General features: G+C 48.1%; 1 protein-coding gene across 3 annotated transcripts in view; it reads left to right on the forward strand.

Annotated features, from left to right (window-relative positions):
* The window catches only part of SGPP2 (sphingosine-1-phosphate phosphatase 2), a 34776-nt gene extending 20935 nt beyond the window's left edge, over positions 1 to 13841 (forward strand). For all 3 annotated transcript variants that reach the window (XM_066326247.1, XM_066326249.1, XM_066326248.1), the window contains 3 exons: positions 2499 to 2678; positions 4855 to 4944; positions 10386 to 13841. In XM_066326247.1, coding sequence (XP_066182344.1) covers positions 2499 to 2678; positions 4855 to 4944; positions 10386 to 10922 — 807 coding nt within the window. In that variant the 3' untranslated portion in view covers positions 10923 to 13841. The remainder of the gene's footprint in view (positions 1 to 2498; positions 2679 to 4854; positions 4945 to 10385) is intronic.
* The last annotated feature ends 2866 nt before the right edge of the window (positions 13842 to 16707 follow it).

A 16707-nucleotide genomic window follows, 5' to 3' on the forward strand; every position in this document is an offset into this window, starting at 1 on the left:
TTTTTGGTTTTTTTTGTTATTTGTTTTATTGCTGCTTACATTTGTTGCAAGGATTTAACCTGGAAGAGCCCAAAGTAATTTTCATTGCATCGGGAAAACATGGATGTGCATGAGACAAGGGCAGGGGTGGGCACTGCTGGATAGGTCCCACTCGTGCTGCTCCTGCCCTGCTCTGTGCCACAGGGAGGGCACTCCACTGCCCAGGGCAGGCAGGTCTGGCAGGAGCTCTGTTTGCTTAGGCATGCTCTGAGCAAAGAGCCTGGGCAGTGCCTGGGCAGTGTCATGCCCCTCCAGCCCCTGCAGCCTGGGCACTGCTGTGCTCCTCCAGCTGCTGTGTGCAGCCCATGGAGTGCAGGTGACACAGAGGTGACACAGCTGACGCAGCACCTGTGCAGGCTGGCCTTTAGCAATGTGCACCTGCTGTCATTCTGTCGGGAAGCCTGCCAGTTCAGCTGCTGGGAGGTGTTCTACCCCACCCACAACTGCTGCTTCTGCCACATAATCCAGCACAATGTAAAGCCACATGCACGGTATCCAGATAAGCCAAAGGCAAATGCCAGGTGCTTCAGAGATCAAGGCTTAGTCTGAGCATATTCTGGAGTCCCCTGCATGTTTTATGAAGGTCGTCTCACCTCTCCTTACCGTCTATACCATGCGTTTCTAAAAAGTAGAAGGGTCAGAATTGAATCTGGGATGCCAGGAAGGGGAGGGTGTTGTGAGGATGCCTGGTATTTTCGCTTACCCATTCCACCTCCAGCATTCAGTCTGTTTTTCACCATCACAGGAGTCCTAGCATAGCCTTCATTTTTGAGATGACTCATTTCCTTTTCTGCAATGCTCTTACGTTCTAGTGCTAATAATACTTCCACAAGTGGAAATCATTATTATAGAGGACTACTGATAAACTGGCTCATCCTACCTTGCCTCTCAGATGTTATCACAAATGGCAGCCTCAGTGTTTTATGTTCTGCCCAAGAGAGTAATTTTTCTTTCAACCCTGGAATTTAATTAACTTCCAAACATGTGCCCGCATCCATTTGGAAACTGATGGCATTAACTAAATAAACCCACACGGTAGGTTTTTAAAAGACGTTTCTTCCTTGAGCCTTTGTTTACTGTGAACAGTCTGGGGCAGGGCATTCACTCTTCCCTGTAGGAGCAGCCAGGTGTGTCCCACCTGCTGCTGATAATAAAGCAGAAACATGATTCACATGATGAGGGATAAAGGCTGCCAAGGCAGCAGCAGTCACTTCTCCAGGCCCTGGTGCTGGCTGTAAGTCTAGCACTCTCTGGCGTGCGCTTTACTGTAGAGAGAAGGATGAAGGAATGTGACTGGATTTACCTGGTCCTGACTTGTGAATCCTGCCATCTTTCTTTTAATGTGAAACCATTTTTTAAATGGCTGATGGGAGAGAGAGGGATGCAATGTGCCTGGTGACAAATGTGGCAGCGGGTGATTGTGTTCCAGCATATGGCCAACACCAGTACCAAGGGAAGGATGTTATTTTAAGCCCCCTCCTTTGGTGGTGGAAGCATGAGAAGCAGAAGAGCAAGCTGTCTCACACAGCAACTGAGCTTCTATAGTAGACACCGGTTAACCTGATTTTTTAATTAAAAAAAAGAAAGAAGGTTTGCCTGGCTTTGTTTTAAAGAGCCTCCTCTGCCCATGTGTAGCTAAATTCTCTAAAGGGAGGAGGGCTACAATGGAGGATAAATGCATCCTACAGGGACAGCCTGGTTAATTTTTCTCAGATGTCCTCACTGTGGGTGCTGAGAACCTGCTGCCTTTGGGAAGAGGGTGTTAAGGGGCCATGGGCATGGCTGGATGGGCAGCACCTCTCAGGGATATTGGATAGCATTGCCCCTTGCCTCTGCTTCCCTTGCTGAATGTGACATTTCCCCTAAAAATACTGTGTTGCTGTGCTCGGGAGCTAATTAATGCAGCCCTCACACAAGTCTCTGCTGCCCCAAGTAGGGAATAAAAGCCTTTTACTGGGGAGTTAGGCAGGAGAACTGGTACTTCACAGAGGTACCATCCCAGCAGGGCTCCTGCAGCACCAGCTGCCCTGGGTGGGGTGGGAGCTGGTGCTGGACACGGCTGGGCAGGGCACTGATTCAGAGGTGGGGGCAGAAAAAATTCTCTTATGGCTGTTTTCTTTGCAGGAGAGGGGTTGTAAGGGAGAGGGAGGAAACTTAAACTTCCCTGGCATGGGGTGGGAGCCAGCTGTCTGTCTCACACCGTCCCGTATTGCTGAATCTCCTCAGCCAACCCTCCTTTTGGTCCCACTTCTGCTCAGGTTACCGCACAGTGCAGCAAAACCACCACTTCCCCCTCTGGCTGAGCTAATGGAAACCCCTTTAATAATTCAGGGGATAAATTCTCCACTTGGAGGGCTAGATTCTGCAGGAAAAAGCACAGAAATACAGGTGGTTCTTGGGTGGGCTGCATGGGGATTGCCTGTGCTGACTGACAGCCCTGTGGCCTTTCCTGTCCCCAGATAGTGATGTACATAGGCCAGGTCTCCAAGGACATCCTGAAGTGGCCTCGGCCCCTGTCACCACCTGTCGTGAAGCTGGAGATGAGGACAAATGCAGAGTATGGGATGCCATCCACCCACGCCATGGCAGCTACAGCCATCTCCTTCTCCTTTTTCATTGCAACCATGAACCTGTACAAGGTAAGGGTAGAAAAAAGAAAACAGAAGAAGAAAAAGAAAATACATTTAAAAAAGAAAAGCCTGTGTCTGCTTCCAGCAAGCCGCATAAAGCTTGCAAGGCCAAAGATGTTGCTACTTCCAGAGGAGTTCTGTATTTATTTTCATAGATGTGTATTCTTCCCTGTGCTTACCTGTAGCTGGTCAATAATAGACACAAGAAGAAATTTAGTGGAAGTGTCTTTTTTTTTTTTTTTTTCACGGATTCCTCTCAGAGCTGCTGGCAGGCTGCCCTGCCTTAGAGTGGTTTGGTGGGTACACTGTGGTTTGGTGGGCTCACTGGGTTTTTGCACGTGGGGTGCCCACGGAGGGAAGGTGCCTGGTGCCAGCATTTTGTGCTCACCCCATGTCCACCCAGTCAGTGCTGCACATAGGGACATGCTGGCTCCCAGGGAAAACATAGGAACTCTGTGTCACTGTTGGCTGTGTATGAAAGGAAAAGCATCCTTGGAAATCCTCTGGCTCTAACCTGTGTTAGACTGACAGCACACAACATGATTGGAAAGCCTGCTTTTCAGAGCAACTTCACTGCACTGGAGCTGTGGGCTGCTTGGGGAAGTCTCATCATTTTTCCTCATCATCTTCCTAAAAGGTTTATTTCCTGGAAACTCATTTCTCTATGATGATTATTTTCATTCCATTTAAGGAATCCAAGCCTGTGTTTCCTGTACTCTAGCAATAATGACTTCCTGGCTGCATTGTATTTAAGACTGTTTCTCAGCCCCCTCAGGGGATAAACCCATGTAACCAAGAGGGCTCCTGCTCTCTCTGTGGCACTTGATCAGAGCAGCTAGACAGTGGGATGGGGACAAGGAGCCATAAGAGGGAATATTTGTCAGCCCTCGAAGGCCAGATCCATCCCATGTGTCAGAGTTGCCAAAAAGACCTGGTCAGCACCACCTCCTCCTCAATTCACAAGTGGCCAGTGGGACACGCAGCTCTTCACAGGCTGTCTTGTGCTTCTTGGAAACTGCCATGAAACAATAAAGCTGCTGTCAAATAATTAAATGGTTTAATTGCCTCTATTAGGATGGGAAAATGTCCCAGTACATTATGCTGCTATCTCCTCAAGATGCCCTAATCATCAGTTACTGGTCTGGACTAGCTCCCAGGCTGCCTGCTGAGGGAGGAGTCAGGTGGGTGTAAATGCTCCAAAGGCTTAGAGAAATGAGGAAAAATAGTGTTTTATGAACTGGGAGTGACATCTGCAGCTGGGTTTGAGCTCTATATTCAGGGGGCTGGAGTACGCCAGGGGAAAGGGTCAGAAGAGAGCTGTTATGCTTAGAATTTCCACAGAAGCATTTTTGTGCTGACCTGCGACCACCCTGGTCAGTTGTCAGCCTCTGGCAGAAGATGGAGACTTTGTGTCAAATTGTATGAATTAATTGCATTTATTTTTATTTTGAGTTGGTTTATTTTTTTAGAGAAAAATCTCGCTTATGGATTGAAAGGAGCCCAGCAGCCCACTCAGTTTCAAGGTTTGAATGAGTGGATTAAGGGCTAATATGTTAAGCTTATTCTTTACCAAATGTGGGTTTTTAATTTTAAGATGTTGATTTATTTAAATACTTTCCATGTTTTTAGGCTATGCAGAGAGGGTATTAAGCAAAAACAGCTTCATAAGAAGATAATTAAACCTGTAAGTGTCATGGGGAGGAATGATCCTGACTGCTCTGATAGCTGGATTGTGGTTTCAGCCCAGACATTGATTCTCCCCACTCAGCCCACTGCTCGAGGACTATTGATCACACTTCTGGTCAGACCCTGCAGCTGTCACAATCCCTTTGGCTGAGCTGAGACTACAGTGCTACCTCAGGCATGGCTTGTACAACATTCTGTGCCTTTTTTCTGAGTCTCTTCAACACTAACATGGTTTCTGCAGATAGATATTGTGGGGAACAATTCTGCAAATACCATCTATTTCTCAGAGCTGTCTGCAGTGAGACCAGATCTTCCAGAAGCAGGCAGCACAGGTAATGAAATGATATAGCAGGGCTGTGTGTTGATGGAGGAGGGCCCTTGCCTCGGGTCACATCAAGGTACATGAGAAGGTACAGCTCTTCCCAGCACAAGATCCTTGTGTCAGTCCAGCTGCTTGGTTTAACGGGTGTATTTATTCTTTTTTTTCCCCTTCTCACAGTATCCCTTTGAGCTGGGCCTGGCAGCAGCGTTCGTGTTTTCCACGTTGGTGTGTCTGAGCAGGCTCTACACAGGGATGCACACAGTCCTGGTAAGGATGCGCCTCCAGCTCTGCTGTCCTGCGGCAGCTCCCATCTGCCACCTTTCCCGGGCTGTATGCCCTGCCTTGGCCGTGCCCCACGGGACGGGGGGAGCTGTGCATGAACCCGGGGCTGTGCATTCCCAGGAGCCGTGAGGGAAGCCTGGGGCCACTGCTGTTTGGCTCCGCGGGCGGTATTTACAGCGCGGGGAGGGTCCGGGAGCCGGCTGAGGTCAGGGCGGCATCTCCCATTGCCAAAGCGTAATTGCGAGGAATGCGCTTGGGCAAGAGCCGCGGCTCCTCGGCTGAGCCCTTTGTTGCAATAGTATCAGTGTTTTCAGCGGGAGAGAGCCGGGCTGGTTCGGCCTGGGAGTGCCGGGCAGGAATTCAGCTCGCTGAGTCACCGGGGTAAAGCCAGGCAAGGCGGCTGCCCTGGAGGGCAACAGCAGCAGCTCTCCTGTCAGCACACAGGCACAAGGCACCCCAAAATGACAGGCTTCCTGTTTGCACCTCAAGGAAATTGATTCTTAAGGGACCGAGGTGCCCAAATGTTATGTCTGAAAATAATTGTGAAATATTCGTGACAGACTTGCTGGGCACAGTTGCTTAGAGACATCAGTGCTGCTTTAGGAACAAATTTCCGAGTGCCTGTGATAGCTGGTTCTTTCCTGACAAGAGGAAACTCTGTTGATCTCTTATATATAGTGGTCAGAGGGGAGGTCCAGCTTCCAAAATGTGGGTAAGAACTTCTGGCTATTTCCTCACAGGAGTTTGCTAGGCGCTGTTGGTTGCATATGCATAAGTAATTGAATCTTTTTTACCAAGTAATAATTATGTTTGCAATGAGACTTGATGACTGTAAGAAAAGGAGCCCTCATGAGATCAAGATTAGCTATAAAATATAGCTTGACCTTCCCTTTCAGGCCCAGTGGATCAAAACAATATCTCCCATCGAAGCTGCAGACACCCTTTCTGGGATACTGACCTTAAGTCAATCAGTAAAAATTCTTTGCATACTTCTCTTGTTGGCCCATCATAATGAAAGACCCCTCTAAATTTAGATGGATTTTAGCGTAAAGAAGAAAAAGCCCTTTGTGCTTTTAACATGATAGAAAAGGGCTGTAAAATAAAGTTTTAAAAAAAGCTTCTTAGCTGAAGTGTGAGCAATGCTGCCTTTCAAAAGGGCAAATGTGCTTGGCTGGGGTCTTTATCCTGTGTGTGTCATGGTGGGGATGGAGCTGGGGAAAGGCCCAGTGATCACAGATCCCACATGCAACCCCTGTTTTCAGCAGCTTGTCACCCACAATGACTGGCTCTGCTGTCCCACCTGCAGGGATGGTTCTTTGGGGAAGTGCAGTTCAGAGCTGTTTCTGACCCTGGGTGGGACAGCTCCTGCCCTGAGCTGTGATCTTACAGGGCTGAGGCACAGCAGTGCCCAGCCAAGCCATCAGCTGAAAGAGCCTCTGGGTTTTTAACTGAGGCCTTAATAGAAGGGATGTAATAATGGATTAAGTGGACATTGCATTTTAGTAAAGCAATGGAACGGGTAACAAATGTCCTTGGATTTGGTGTAGGTGAATTTTTCCTGTTTGAGGAACCAGAGGAGGAATGACAAAGGCAGTTGCATTGTGCTTTGCTGCAGCTCCAATGCAGAATCTCATCTTCTGTAGTTTCCGCTCTACAAATCTCTGTGTTTCAGCACTGCTGGCTTTGCCTTTGAATGAGGAGTGGTATCAGAAAGCACAGTGATGTCATTAGAAGAGATATGACCAATAAAGCCCTCCTGGAGAGGCAGTCAGCTGGTATGGGAGCTATCTGCACCCTTCCAGCTGTACCAGAATGACTGCTATGCTCAGGGAAAAGGGAACAAACACCCATGGCCTGGGCTGCTACCAGGAGAGCATCACCCAGCAAGAGAATGGGGTGGCAGCAATGCACTGGCACTGCTGAGTGGTAATTTAGTTACAACCACCCCTCTCCACCACCTCAACATCAGAGTGTCCTGTGTATGTGGTAAAAGAGGAGAAATGCAGGGTCTTTTCTTGTGGGTCCTAAATTATGGAGTCTAAGGACCTGGAAAAGAGGGGATCTGGAGTTACCTGGAATAGGCAAAGTAAAAAAAAAGTAAAAATTTGGACACATTTTGAAGCAGTGAATCTGTAAGTTTTTAGGAGTTATTTTTGAGAAGCAAAAAGCAATTGGAGATTATATAACTGGTAATTGTTGTTGTTTGCCTTTTTTCTCCAGAGAGTGGTATTTTAGAAAATATTACTTTGCTTTTCATCTTAAAACACTGGCCCAATTTTTGGTCCCTGCCTCAATGCAGCGAACAAGTTTTCCTGTCTCACATCTGCTGAAGCCATTCATTCCCTCCAGAGCCTCAGCTGATGTGGTGAGAACCTTGCTGGCACTGCAGCTGCCCTGAGTTACAGGCAATAATGTGCTGTGCTGACCAGCATGGTCACTTTTTATAACCAAAAAACCCTGAAGGGTTTTCCCCCCCTGAGATATACCCATCTAGTGCTGGTGCATTTATTTCTGGTTTCACCTCCCAAGGTGGGAGGTGTTCTGAAGCTCCCACCCTGCCCCTTTGCTGGGCCGTATTTTGGGTTTTTTCTTACTACCATTAACCCTGAAATTATCTTAAATATTTTAAAGCTGATAAACACACAACATATTCTCAGTACTTTACACACTGTGTAGTACAGTCCTTAGGAGTGGAGTTTAGGAGCGTGAGTAGTGTCTCACAGTAAATGGAAATGGAAGGGAACTCGGGCAGAAGCGACCATGCACCAGCCAGAATAGGAAGAGTGTTCTTTTTGCTTGGCTTGGCAATATCAGGGAAGCAGGGCAGACCTTTGGCACTGTGTGGAAGCAGGGCTGAGCTGCATGGCAGTGGAGGGGCACGAGGGGAGGTAGATGGAGCCTGGGGAGGACTTGTCTCTGTCCAGGGAGTTGGAGCATCCCAGCAGGGCAACCGGAGGTTTTAGATTTTGCAGGTAGTACTGCACTTTGAGCAAAATCCCTGTCTGCCCTTATTTAAAAATTCCTTTATAATTGCGGGCTTGGCGAGAGCCTAATCTGTTTACACAGGCAGACAGACAAGAATGTGCTTCCTGGGCGTGCTAAGAGCAGCTCCACCCCCGGGGAAAACTCCTGTGGCTCCGGGGCCGCAGCAGGGAGAGCCCGCGAAGCACCTGCTCTCGCAGACGTCGGAGCCATCCCTCCTCTTCCCATCTTCTCCTTAGTTTAGCAGGCAAGAGGGGAAATCATTCATTCTGCGCTGCAAAATGGAAGTGGTGGTCTGGATTTTGCCCTACGTCCGCTGGGTGTGCAAAAAATCAAACCTGCCCATATACACCAGGACTGAAGGGAGCCACCACGGCATGTCCTGAGCTCTCCAGCAGCTTCTAGGGAGGAGTTTTCAAATTGAGAAGCCAGGATATTGGTGGATAGGGGGAAAAAACCAGAATAAACCACTGGCCTCCTATATATATATATATATATATATATATATATATACACTTACGAATTGTAAATGTGTACTACTGTACTGATACATTATAAACCACACAAAATTAACGAGTATAAGGTAACGATGAAATAAGCGCTACTTTTTAGAAATGCACATTTTATTTTACTTATGAGCAGTGCAAAAAATATGTTCTCCCCCCACCAGCCCCATGGGTTGCTTTGTGCACCCAGTTTGGAGACCACGGCTACAATGCCACTGGCCAGGGGCAGAGCTGATGGTCTGGGTCCTGCTTGAAACTTCCAAGAGCCACATTACTGCACTGGGGCTAAACGGGAGGATAACAAAAGGCAGGAAACTTTAATCAGGTTTGTAAATAGGGACTGTTTGCAACCAAATTGGAAACTGCTAGAGTCGGCTGGGTAAATCTGAACAAAACTTCTGTGAGGAAATGTTCATGTTTGGTTACATTTCTTTAATTGGAACAGAAAAGCATGTGAACAGCTTTTGAGTTTTGCTCCTCGATCACTCATAGAGGGGTATTGAGGGTTTTTTCTTCTAATATGAGGTGGACAAACATCTATGTGAGAAATGGATGTACAGAGTGGGGATGGGATTTCTGAGCATCCTCCAGCTCTTTTGTGTTGAGGCAGTTGCTTAGTGTTGGGCCAAAACTTACTTTGTGTGTAAAGGTATCATCTAAGAATTGGCATCAGAGCATGAATTACTGTGAATTAAGGGTATATAGTAGAATGGTGTTTTACATACTGGACATCTGTGACCAAGTTTGTGTATTTCCATGGCTAGCCTCATGTTTTGGATGAGAGAATAAATGGAAATTTGTATTAGGAATAGGCAGAATGGCTGTAGGAGTTGTTTAAAACCAAATGTGCTGTGAATATAATGGAAGTTGTAAACAGCTGAAGTTTAGCCATAAGGAGTAATGCATTTACCAAAATGTCATTAAATATTTCTGTAGCGAAGAAGTCCCCTCATTCCTGCCTAACTCGAAGTGAAGCTTACATAAATAATTTTCAGACTGTGACAAAGCATGGTAGTAGTCAGCTGTCATGACTCGTGAAAAAGATACAATCTTAGAAGAGGACATTTCTGTCTGTGACTAACTTTAGCTCTTGCAGAGCATTTCGTGGCTGTAGTAACACTGCTGCCTCTCTGTGACACTGGAAGGGCAGCACAGGGAAACTTGTTTTGTTGCTTTTTACCTGGCTGCTCTCATACAGATGGCTTTTGTTAGGGGCTGCTTCCTTTCTCAGCTTTGTGGCTGACAACAATCAAGTTCTGAAAGCACCTTATTTGCCTCTGTTAATAAATTAGGGTTTAACTATATGCTTGCTTCAGGCGCTAAAGTGAAAGCCAGATTTCAGAGACTTGGGCAACAAATTTCTCCTTGCTGTATCCCTGCCCGCAGGTGCCTCCCTCACACTGCTGGCAGAAACCATGGCACACCCACCACATCCCTCAGCTCTGCATTTTCCATCCCTGGAGCCTGTGTTTCTGGGATGGGAGCCTGTCTCTGACAAAGGACAGCATCTCCCCCTTTATGCAAAGCAAGCAAGGGATAATCACACTGATGTGATGAAATTGCTTGTAGGATTACAGGAGGGAAAGGGTTGTATGAAGGCAGCTCACTGCAATGTTGGCCCTGACATGGAGTTGTGCATGTGCCTTTTCCAAGGTCACAGGTGGAGAATGCCCTCCAAACATGAGAGCAGGTGAGGAGGAGAATGTGTGTCCACAGACACATGCATATGCATAAGCTAAGGTTGGGTTCGTGGGTTGTCATGTTTTGTTTAGCACAGGCTTCAGGTCGTCCCTGCACGTGGATAATGGCATCACTGGATTCAGGGTGTTCCTTCACTGCTGGGCTCCACCAATGTAAATGCTGGTCTTTTATCATCACCCAAACACCTGGTTTACCTTCCATGTGTCACAAAGCCTTCTAAATGTGATTTCTTTACAGGATGTGATTGGAGGTGCACTGATTTCAGCTGTGTTGCTTGTGCTCTTGTATCCTGCGTGGGACACAATAGATCACTTGCTGCTAACCAGCCCCTTCTGCCCACTGTTTTCCATAGTTGTGCCTCTTGTCTTGTGTTACAACTACCCCAAACTAGACTATTACAGCCCTACCAGGGGAGACACCACTACGATCTTAGGAGCAGCAGCTGGAGCATCTGTGGGATTTTGGTTAAACAACCAGTACGCTGCCTCAGCCTACACCAGCAGAAGTGTTCAGCCTGGGTTTCCTCTGATCACAGTGGTGTCTGTGCTGGCCAGGTTCTTCGTGGGGATCCTGGTTGTCCTGCTGACACGCTGGCTCATGAAGAGCGTGGTCCTTGGTGTGCTGGGCTATCACTACAAGTTCCCCATCCGTGACCTGGAGGCCCGGAGACGCCTGGAAGTTGAGGTGCCCTACAAGTTTGTGACCTACTCCTCTGTTGGCTTCACGGCCACTGTGATTGTGCCGCTGCTGCACGAGCTGCTGGGACTGATGTGAGCACAGCTCCCCCTCACCAAACCACCCGCAGCACCACAGCTTCGGAGACCTGGTAATCCAAGCTGGTGACTTGACCAAAAAATGTTTTGTGCCTTTCTGCACAGCTGTGGTGGGTCTGGCTCTGGCTGGATGCCAGGTGCTCAGCAAAGCTGCTCTATCACTCCCCTCTCTCCAGGGAGAGAAAATATAACCAAAGGATCGTGGCTGGAGACAAAGGCAGGGAGAGATCACTCAGCAGTTTTACTGTCACAGGCAAAACAGACTCGACTTGGGGAAATAAGTTTTATTTATTATCAAACTAATTAGAGTAGGATAATAAGAAATAAAACCAAACATTACAACCACCTTCCACCTACCCCTCCCTCCTTTCTAGGCTCAGCTTCCCTCCTGAAGTCTCTACCTCCTCCTACCCACCATCACAGGGAGATGGGAATGGAGGTCAGTCAGTTCATCACATGTTGCTGCTGCTGCTCCTTCCTCCTCAGGGATATGAGCCCTCACACTCCTCCCCTGCTCCAGCATGGGGTCCCTCCCACAGAAGACAGCTCACCAGAAACTTCCCCAGTGTGAATTTCTCCATGGGCTGCGCTTCTTCATCCAGCACAGCTCCCCTGAGGGATCAAAAGTCATGCCAGGAGCCTGTTTCAGTGTGGTCTTCAAACCCTTCTTAGGGCATCACCCTGCTCCAGAGTGGGGTCCTCGACTCATTGCAGGTGGATCTCTGCTCTCCATGGACCTCCATGGGCTCCAGGGCCTCACCATGAGCTGCACCACAGGCTGCAGAGGAGTCTCTGCTCTGGCACCAGAGCACCTCTTCCTCTTCCTTTTGTGATCTTGATGTCTGCAGAGTTGTTTCTCTCCCATATTTTCACTCCTCTGTCTTCCTGCAGTTGTGCAAGTTTTTCCTCCCTTCTCAACTGTGTTATCCCAGAAGAGCTGCTGCTGTTACTGATGGTCTCAGCCTTGGCCAGCACTGGATCTGTCTGGAAGCCAGCTGGCATCGGTCCTGTTGGATACAGGACGAGCTTCTGGCACCTTCTGAGAGAAGTCACCCTTATAAGCCACCCCCCACCACTACCATGCCCTTGCCACACAAAGACAAAGCAACTGGCCTAAAATATCTGACTTGGAGGAGTCTTGGGAATTGCTGTGCACAGATAACTTTGGGCTGGATATCACTGACCCCACTGTGTCCCCACTGTGTCCCAGAATTAGACACCCCTTGCCCATGCAACTAAATATGACAAGCACACAGCCAAAATCCCTGCCAGAGCAGTAGCAATGGCTGTTTTGGTGTGGGGTTGGGGTTGCTGGGAGAGCAGAGCTGTGCCTCTGGCTGTGGGGCTGAAGAAGCAGAGCAAACAAAGGCAGGGCTCAGGTTTGGGGCAACAGGGAAAAAGTGGTGGGGGGAGAGGTGACCAGCCAAGAACGAAGTGCCATCATTGGGCAGAGCTCATAGTGTCTTCTGATGGCACTGCCAGAGCAGGCTAGTTCTGTGTGGATGGTTTTATTCACTATTACAGTCTTAAAAAAAAAAACCAAACTCAAAATTTAAAAGAGAAGGAAAAGCTATGTTTATTGTGATTTGCAACAAATTTACCTTGGATATTAATAAGAAAGCCTCCACCAAAAGATCCTTTGCTTACAAACAACTGAGCAGAGTTATTGTCACAGCACTGAGGCTTGAGTTCGAACTGTTTAACTCTGATTTAGTTCCTTTGGCTTGGGGAAAGGAAAAAGTCCTTCCTGTCATGCAGGGATAACAAGTAGAGTTTATAAACTGCATTGTGGAAGGAGCTGAGAAGTGACTCTGGTGACTACAGTGTGTGGCAATGATAAGATGCCATCATTTTCTGCTGCTGCACAACATCACAGTTGGTCTTCCATGCATCCTGCAACACTGTGTGTTCACTTGTAGAATAGCAGGGAGGCATGTCCATAGAAAGGTCATCCCTGTAAAATGGATGCTTATTTAAAACAATATATTTCATCTGTTGGACCAATGAGCTGTTGAGAAATACAGCACTGAATGTGGTCTGCTTGGCTTGGAAAATGTACTGTGCTACTGCTGCGGAGCTTCAAGCATGGCCCCTGTGCCTTGCCTGGCACAATGTACAGTGAGGGCCAGGTTTCTAACTGTGTCCACTTGTCTTCCTGGCTGTGAGAAAAATGAACCTGAAGAATGTAAAGGAGGTGCTTTGCCATCCATTGGCTGCCTGGATAAACATAATAAATTCCAAAACTGTATCTGGGAGTTCTGTCTGAGGAGTGAGAGGCATAACATCAAAGAGCTGTGCCACTCTAAACCCAGGTTGCCAATCTCCAGAAGAAATGAAGGCAGCAATTTCAACCAGTTTTAGATTTGCTCAGGCTGTTTTATATCAGGTTGTGTGGACTTTACACGTGCATGCTCACAGCTCCAGCGAGCCTTTCAGCAGGGCACATGGCCACTCACACCTGCCCCTCCCTGGGTGAGTGCTCGCCCACAGGCCACCACAGCCGTGGGGTTCCACCCTCAGCCCCTCTCCCTCCCATACACCTCAGCAGCACTGCAACCAGGTTTAAAATACCTTTAACCCCCTTGTGTTAAGAGTGTTTCATGACACACTGGTGCAGTGCACAATTGGAGCCCTGTGGAGGGGCCACAACACAAAATTAGGAATAAACTTGGCAGCAAGATGAGTGTCTGAGCTGGGGATTGGAATTGCTCCCAAGAAAGGGCATAGTTTGACAGGGACACTCATGCAGCTTTATGTGTAAAATTTCTGTTCTGATTCACAGCTATTTTATGCTATGAAGATTTTATAAATTATATATAAATGCTGCACAGGTATTTTTATAGTATTCACCTGCATGTAATTCATGCAACAAAGGCAAATTCTATTTGGTTCGAATTTTAAAATAAACCTATTTTGCAGAGTTTGGTGTCTGCCTGTTTGTTTTGCATCCTCTATTGATACTTGTAAATGATTGATGTAAAGGCAATGAGTCCCAGCTAAAAGAGCTTCCCAAGTGCAGGCACCCACCTCTCTTCCCAAGCTGTCCTGCCTCTTGTTTCCTGCTCAGTCTAGTTCCATGCTTTGGCTCCTCCAGAAGGATCCTGCTTTTTAAAAAAAACATTTTAAAAAGAGATCACTGGTCTACTGATGACTATTCGTTACAACATTTGCAAATGTAAACGAGTGAGTTGCATCTAATTAGTGCTGAGAGACTTTTAGGGACTGGAATCTCCTTCACCTGCAATATCTACTTCTAATAGATGAAACAGTGAACTGGAAGCCAGTTTATCATATGTAATGACAGCATGACAACCCATGAACTGCAGAATATTTTACGTTAGTTGAGGAGCCTGACAAGGTTTTGTGGTCAAAAAGTGTATTTGAAACCAGATAGGGCCTCATCCTCCTCTCAGCAGCACATCCTGCCTGGAAGTGGTGTCACTCCAAGTGCCCATGGCTGATCAGGATAAGCCCAATTGTTTCAGCATCCCTGGGCCAGCTGGGTCGGCCAGGGCGTTCAGCTGGGCTCTGTGCTGAGGCTGTGCTCCTGGGATGCTCAGGGGACCAGAGCCACTCCTGCAGGGCCAGCCTTGGAGAGGCATGTCTTCTGACAAGGTGGGACACATCACCCTTTCTGTATTTCACTGACGTGAAGCGCTAGCTCCTCATCACAAATCCGTGTCTTTGCAGTCTGGAAATGCTCCCCACCTCTTCATCCCTGCAGTGCAGATGCCTCTGCATTTCCTGGGCAGTTGTAGAGAATGAGATTTTGTAGTGGGTTTGCTGGCCATGTCCTTTACTCTGCAAGACAAAGGCACCGGCTGAATCCTCTCAAGTGGGCACACTTGTGTTTTAGAGTAAAACACTGCTTTTGATGCGAATGGAGTGGGAGGTAACTTCCAGAGTATCCCAGCCGGGCTGTTGTGTTCTCAGTAGTGTCTGTGCTGTGTGTTCTGGTCCAGCGCTACAGCTCCATCCTGTGCCTGCCTACAGCTGGAGGGGTGATGCAAGACAATCGAAGTTGCCTTTGTTATGCTGCAAGAGGGATGCAGCAGGCACCTCACCCATAGCTTAGTCCACTCTGTCCTGCCTGGAGGCTGCCTTCTCCTGACCTGCTTACTTTGCAAATCGCTTTCTGGGCACGTAGTGCTGACCCAGGCTTCCTCCTGTCTGGGGCAGCTCTGCGTGCTGGTGCCCCAGTGCAGAACCAGCTACTGGTTCAGAAGTCAGAACCAGTAGCTGGTCTGAAGTCAAGTGGATATTGCACCTTTTGGCAGGGATTAAGAACCAAAGCAACAAGCACTGAATTTCCCTGCTTTAATTTTCCAGCAGGAACTTTGTCGTGACCCCAGTTTCCTAATCCATCCAAGTTCCTACGCAGAATCGCAAGCAAGCTCGTGACTTGCTTTTCTGGATGCAGTTGATGTAATTTAGGGAACAGAAGAAAAGTCTCAGTTTCAGTTTTGACCCCTCTCAGTTGTGCTACAAGGAGAAGTTAGAAAACACAGGCAGCTCTCTGAACAGGGTAGAAGTGCAGCTGGGCAGTAGGTGGGACCATCCCGTTTGCTGAGCCATGAGTAAAGCGAGGCCGCTTGCTGCCTGCTCCTGTCAGAGCTTCCCTGCACTCTGCCTGTCTTCCTGCCTGCCCACTGTCCCACGGCCACCCCGCTGTCACCGCTGTCACCTGCTGCCACCCCGCCCTGGCGGCAGGCGGGTTTCAAGGTCACTGGGCGGTCAGAGGTGTCGCGTGTGCCAGGCCATGATCCCCTGGCAGCTCCTGGCAGCGCTTGTGCCCAGCCTGCTCCATCCTCACCTGCCAAGCCGAGGCTGATTTAAATTTCAAGCGAGCACGGTGCCAGCCTGGAGATGGCAACAGTCCCGAGCGTCACCTTTACATAAACACCCTTGTGCAATAGCAAGGCGGTGCCTGCAGGCAGCGGGGCCTGTCTCACCTTCTGCTCTTTGGAAAATCACCACCAAAGCACAGCAAGGACAAACCCAGAGCGCAGAGCTCGTGTCCAGCAGAAGGGAACCCAGCAATCGCCCAGACAGCACACCAAACCAGCTCTGAGCTCTCTGTCAGCAGCTCTTCAGCCTTATCTGCTTGTGTTCAGATCCCCAGTGATGACCCTGTACCCGCAGGGAACAGGAGCCGGCCAACAGTAATCCATAATTGAGGAGCAGTAGTTAAAAATCCCACTTCCAGCTCTTGCTTAAAAAGAAAACCCTAGTTCAAAATACGTTTAAAAACTGCTCAGAAGTCCCCACCAAGGGTTTCCTTTGCCAGAGCCCATGGCTACAGCAAAGGGAAAAGCAAATTTCAGTGCTCACAGAGGCTGGCTCCAGCACGAAGCTGTGTAATAACTACCTCGAGTACTGCACCCAGCTATGAGCAGGCTGTAAATACCAGATAATTGCTTTGGAGCTATGAAAGACAAAGCCTCGCAATAAATACACCAGACTTATATGAAGTGTCCCACTCATCAGGAATCACAGTTAATCCTGAGCACAGCACTACAGCAGAGCTTGAATTTCATTGCAAGGCTGTTGGCACCACAGTGAACTGGAAGGGTCAGGGACTCTGAAGAGGCTTTTTAAATCTTTCTCTCGATTCTCATCCTCTACTTTAAACAAGTAATGGTACTCACCTGGGACAAAGCTTTTGGTTTTGAAGCGTTTAGCTGCCAATGCATGAACAAAATGGTATGAAAAAGAAGTGATCCCTAAGAGCCTCATAACACATGCCACTGCAGCTCAAGCCCTTAGTCCCAGCTTAATCTAGTCTT

Source organism: Sylvia atricapilla, chromosome 10 (genome assembly GCF_009819655.1).
Source record: "Sylvia atricapilla isolate bSylAtr1 chromosome 10, bSylAtr1.pri, whole genome shotgun sequence".
Lineage (NCBI taxonomy): Eukaryota > Metazoa > Chordata > Aves > Passeriformes > Sylviidae > Sylvia > Sylvia atricapilla.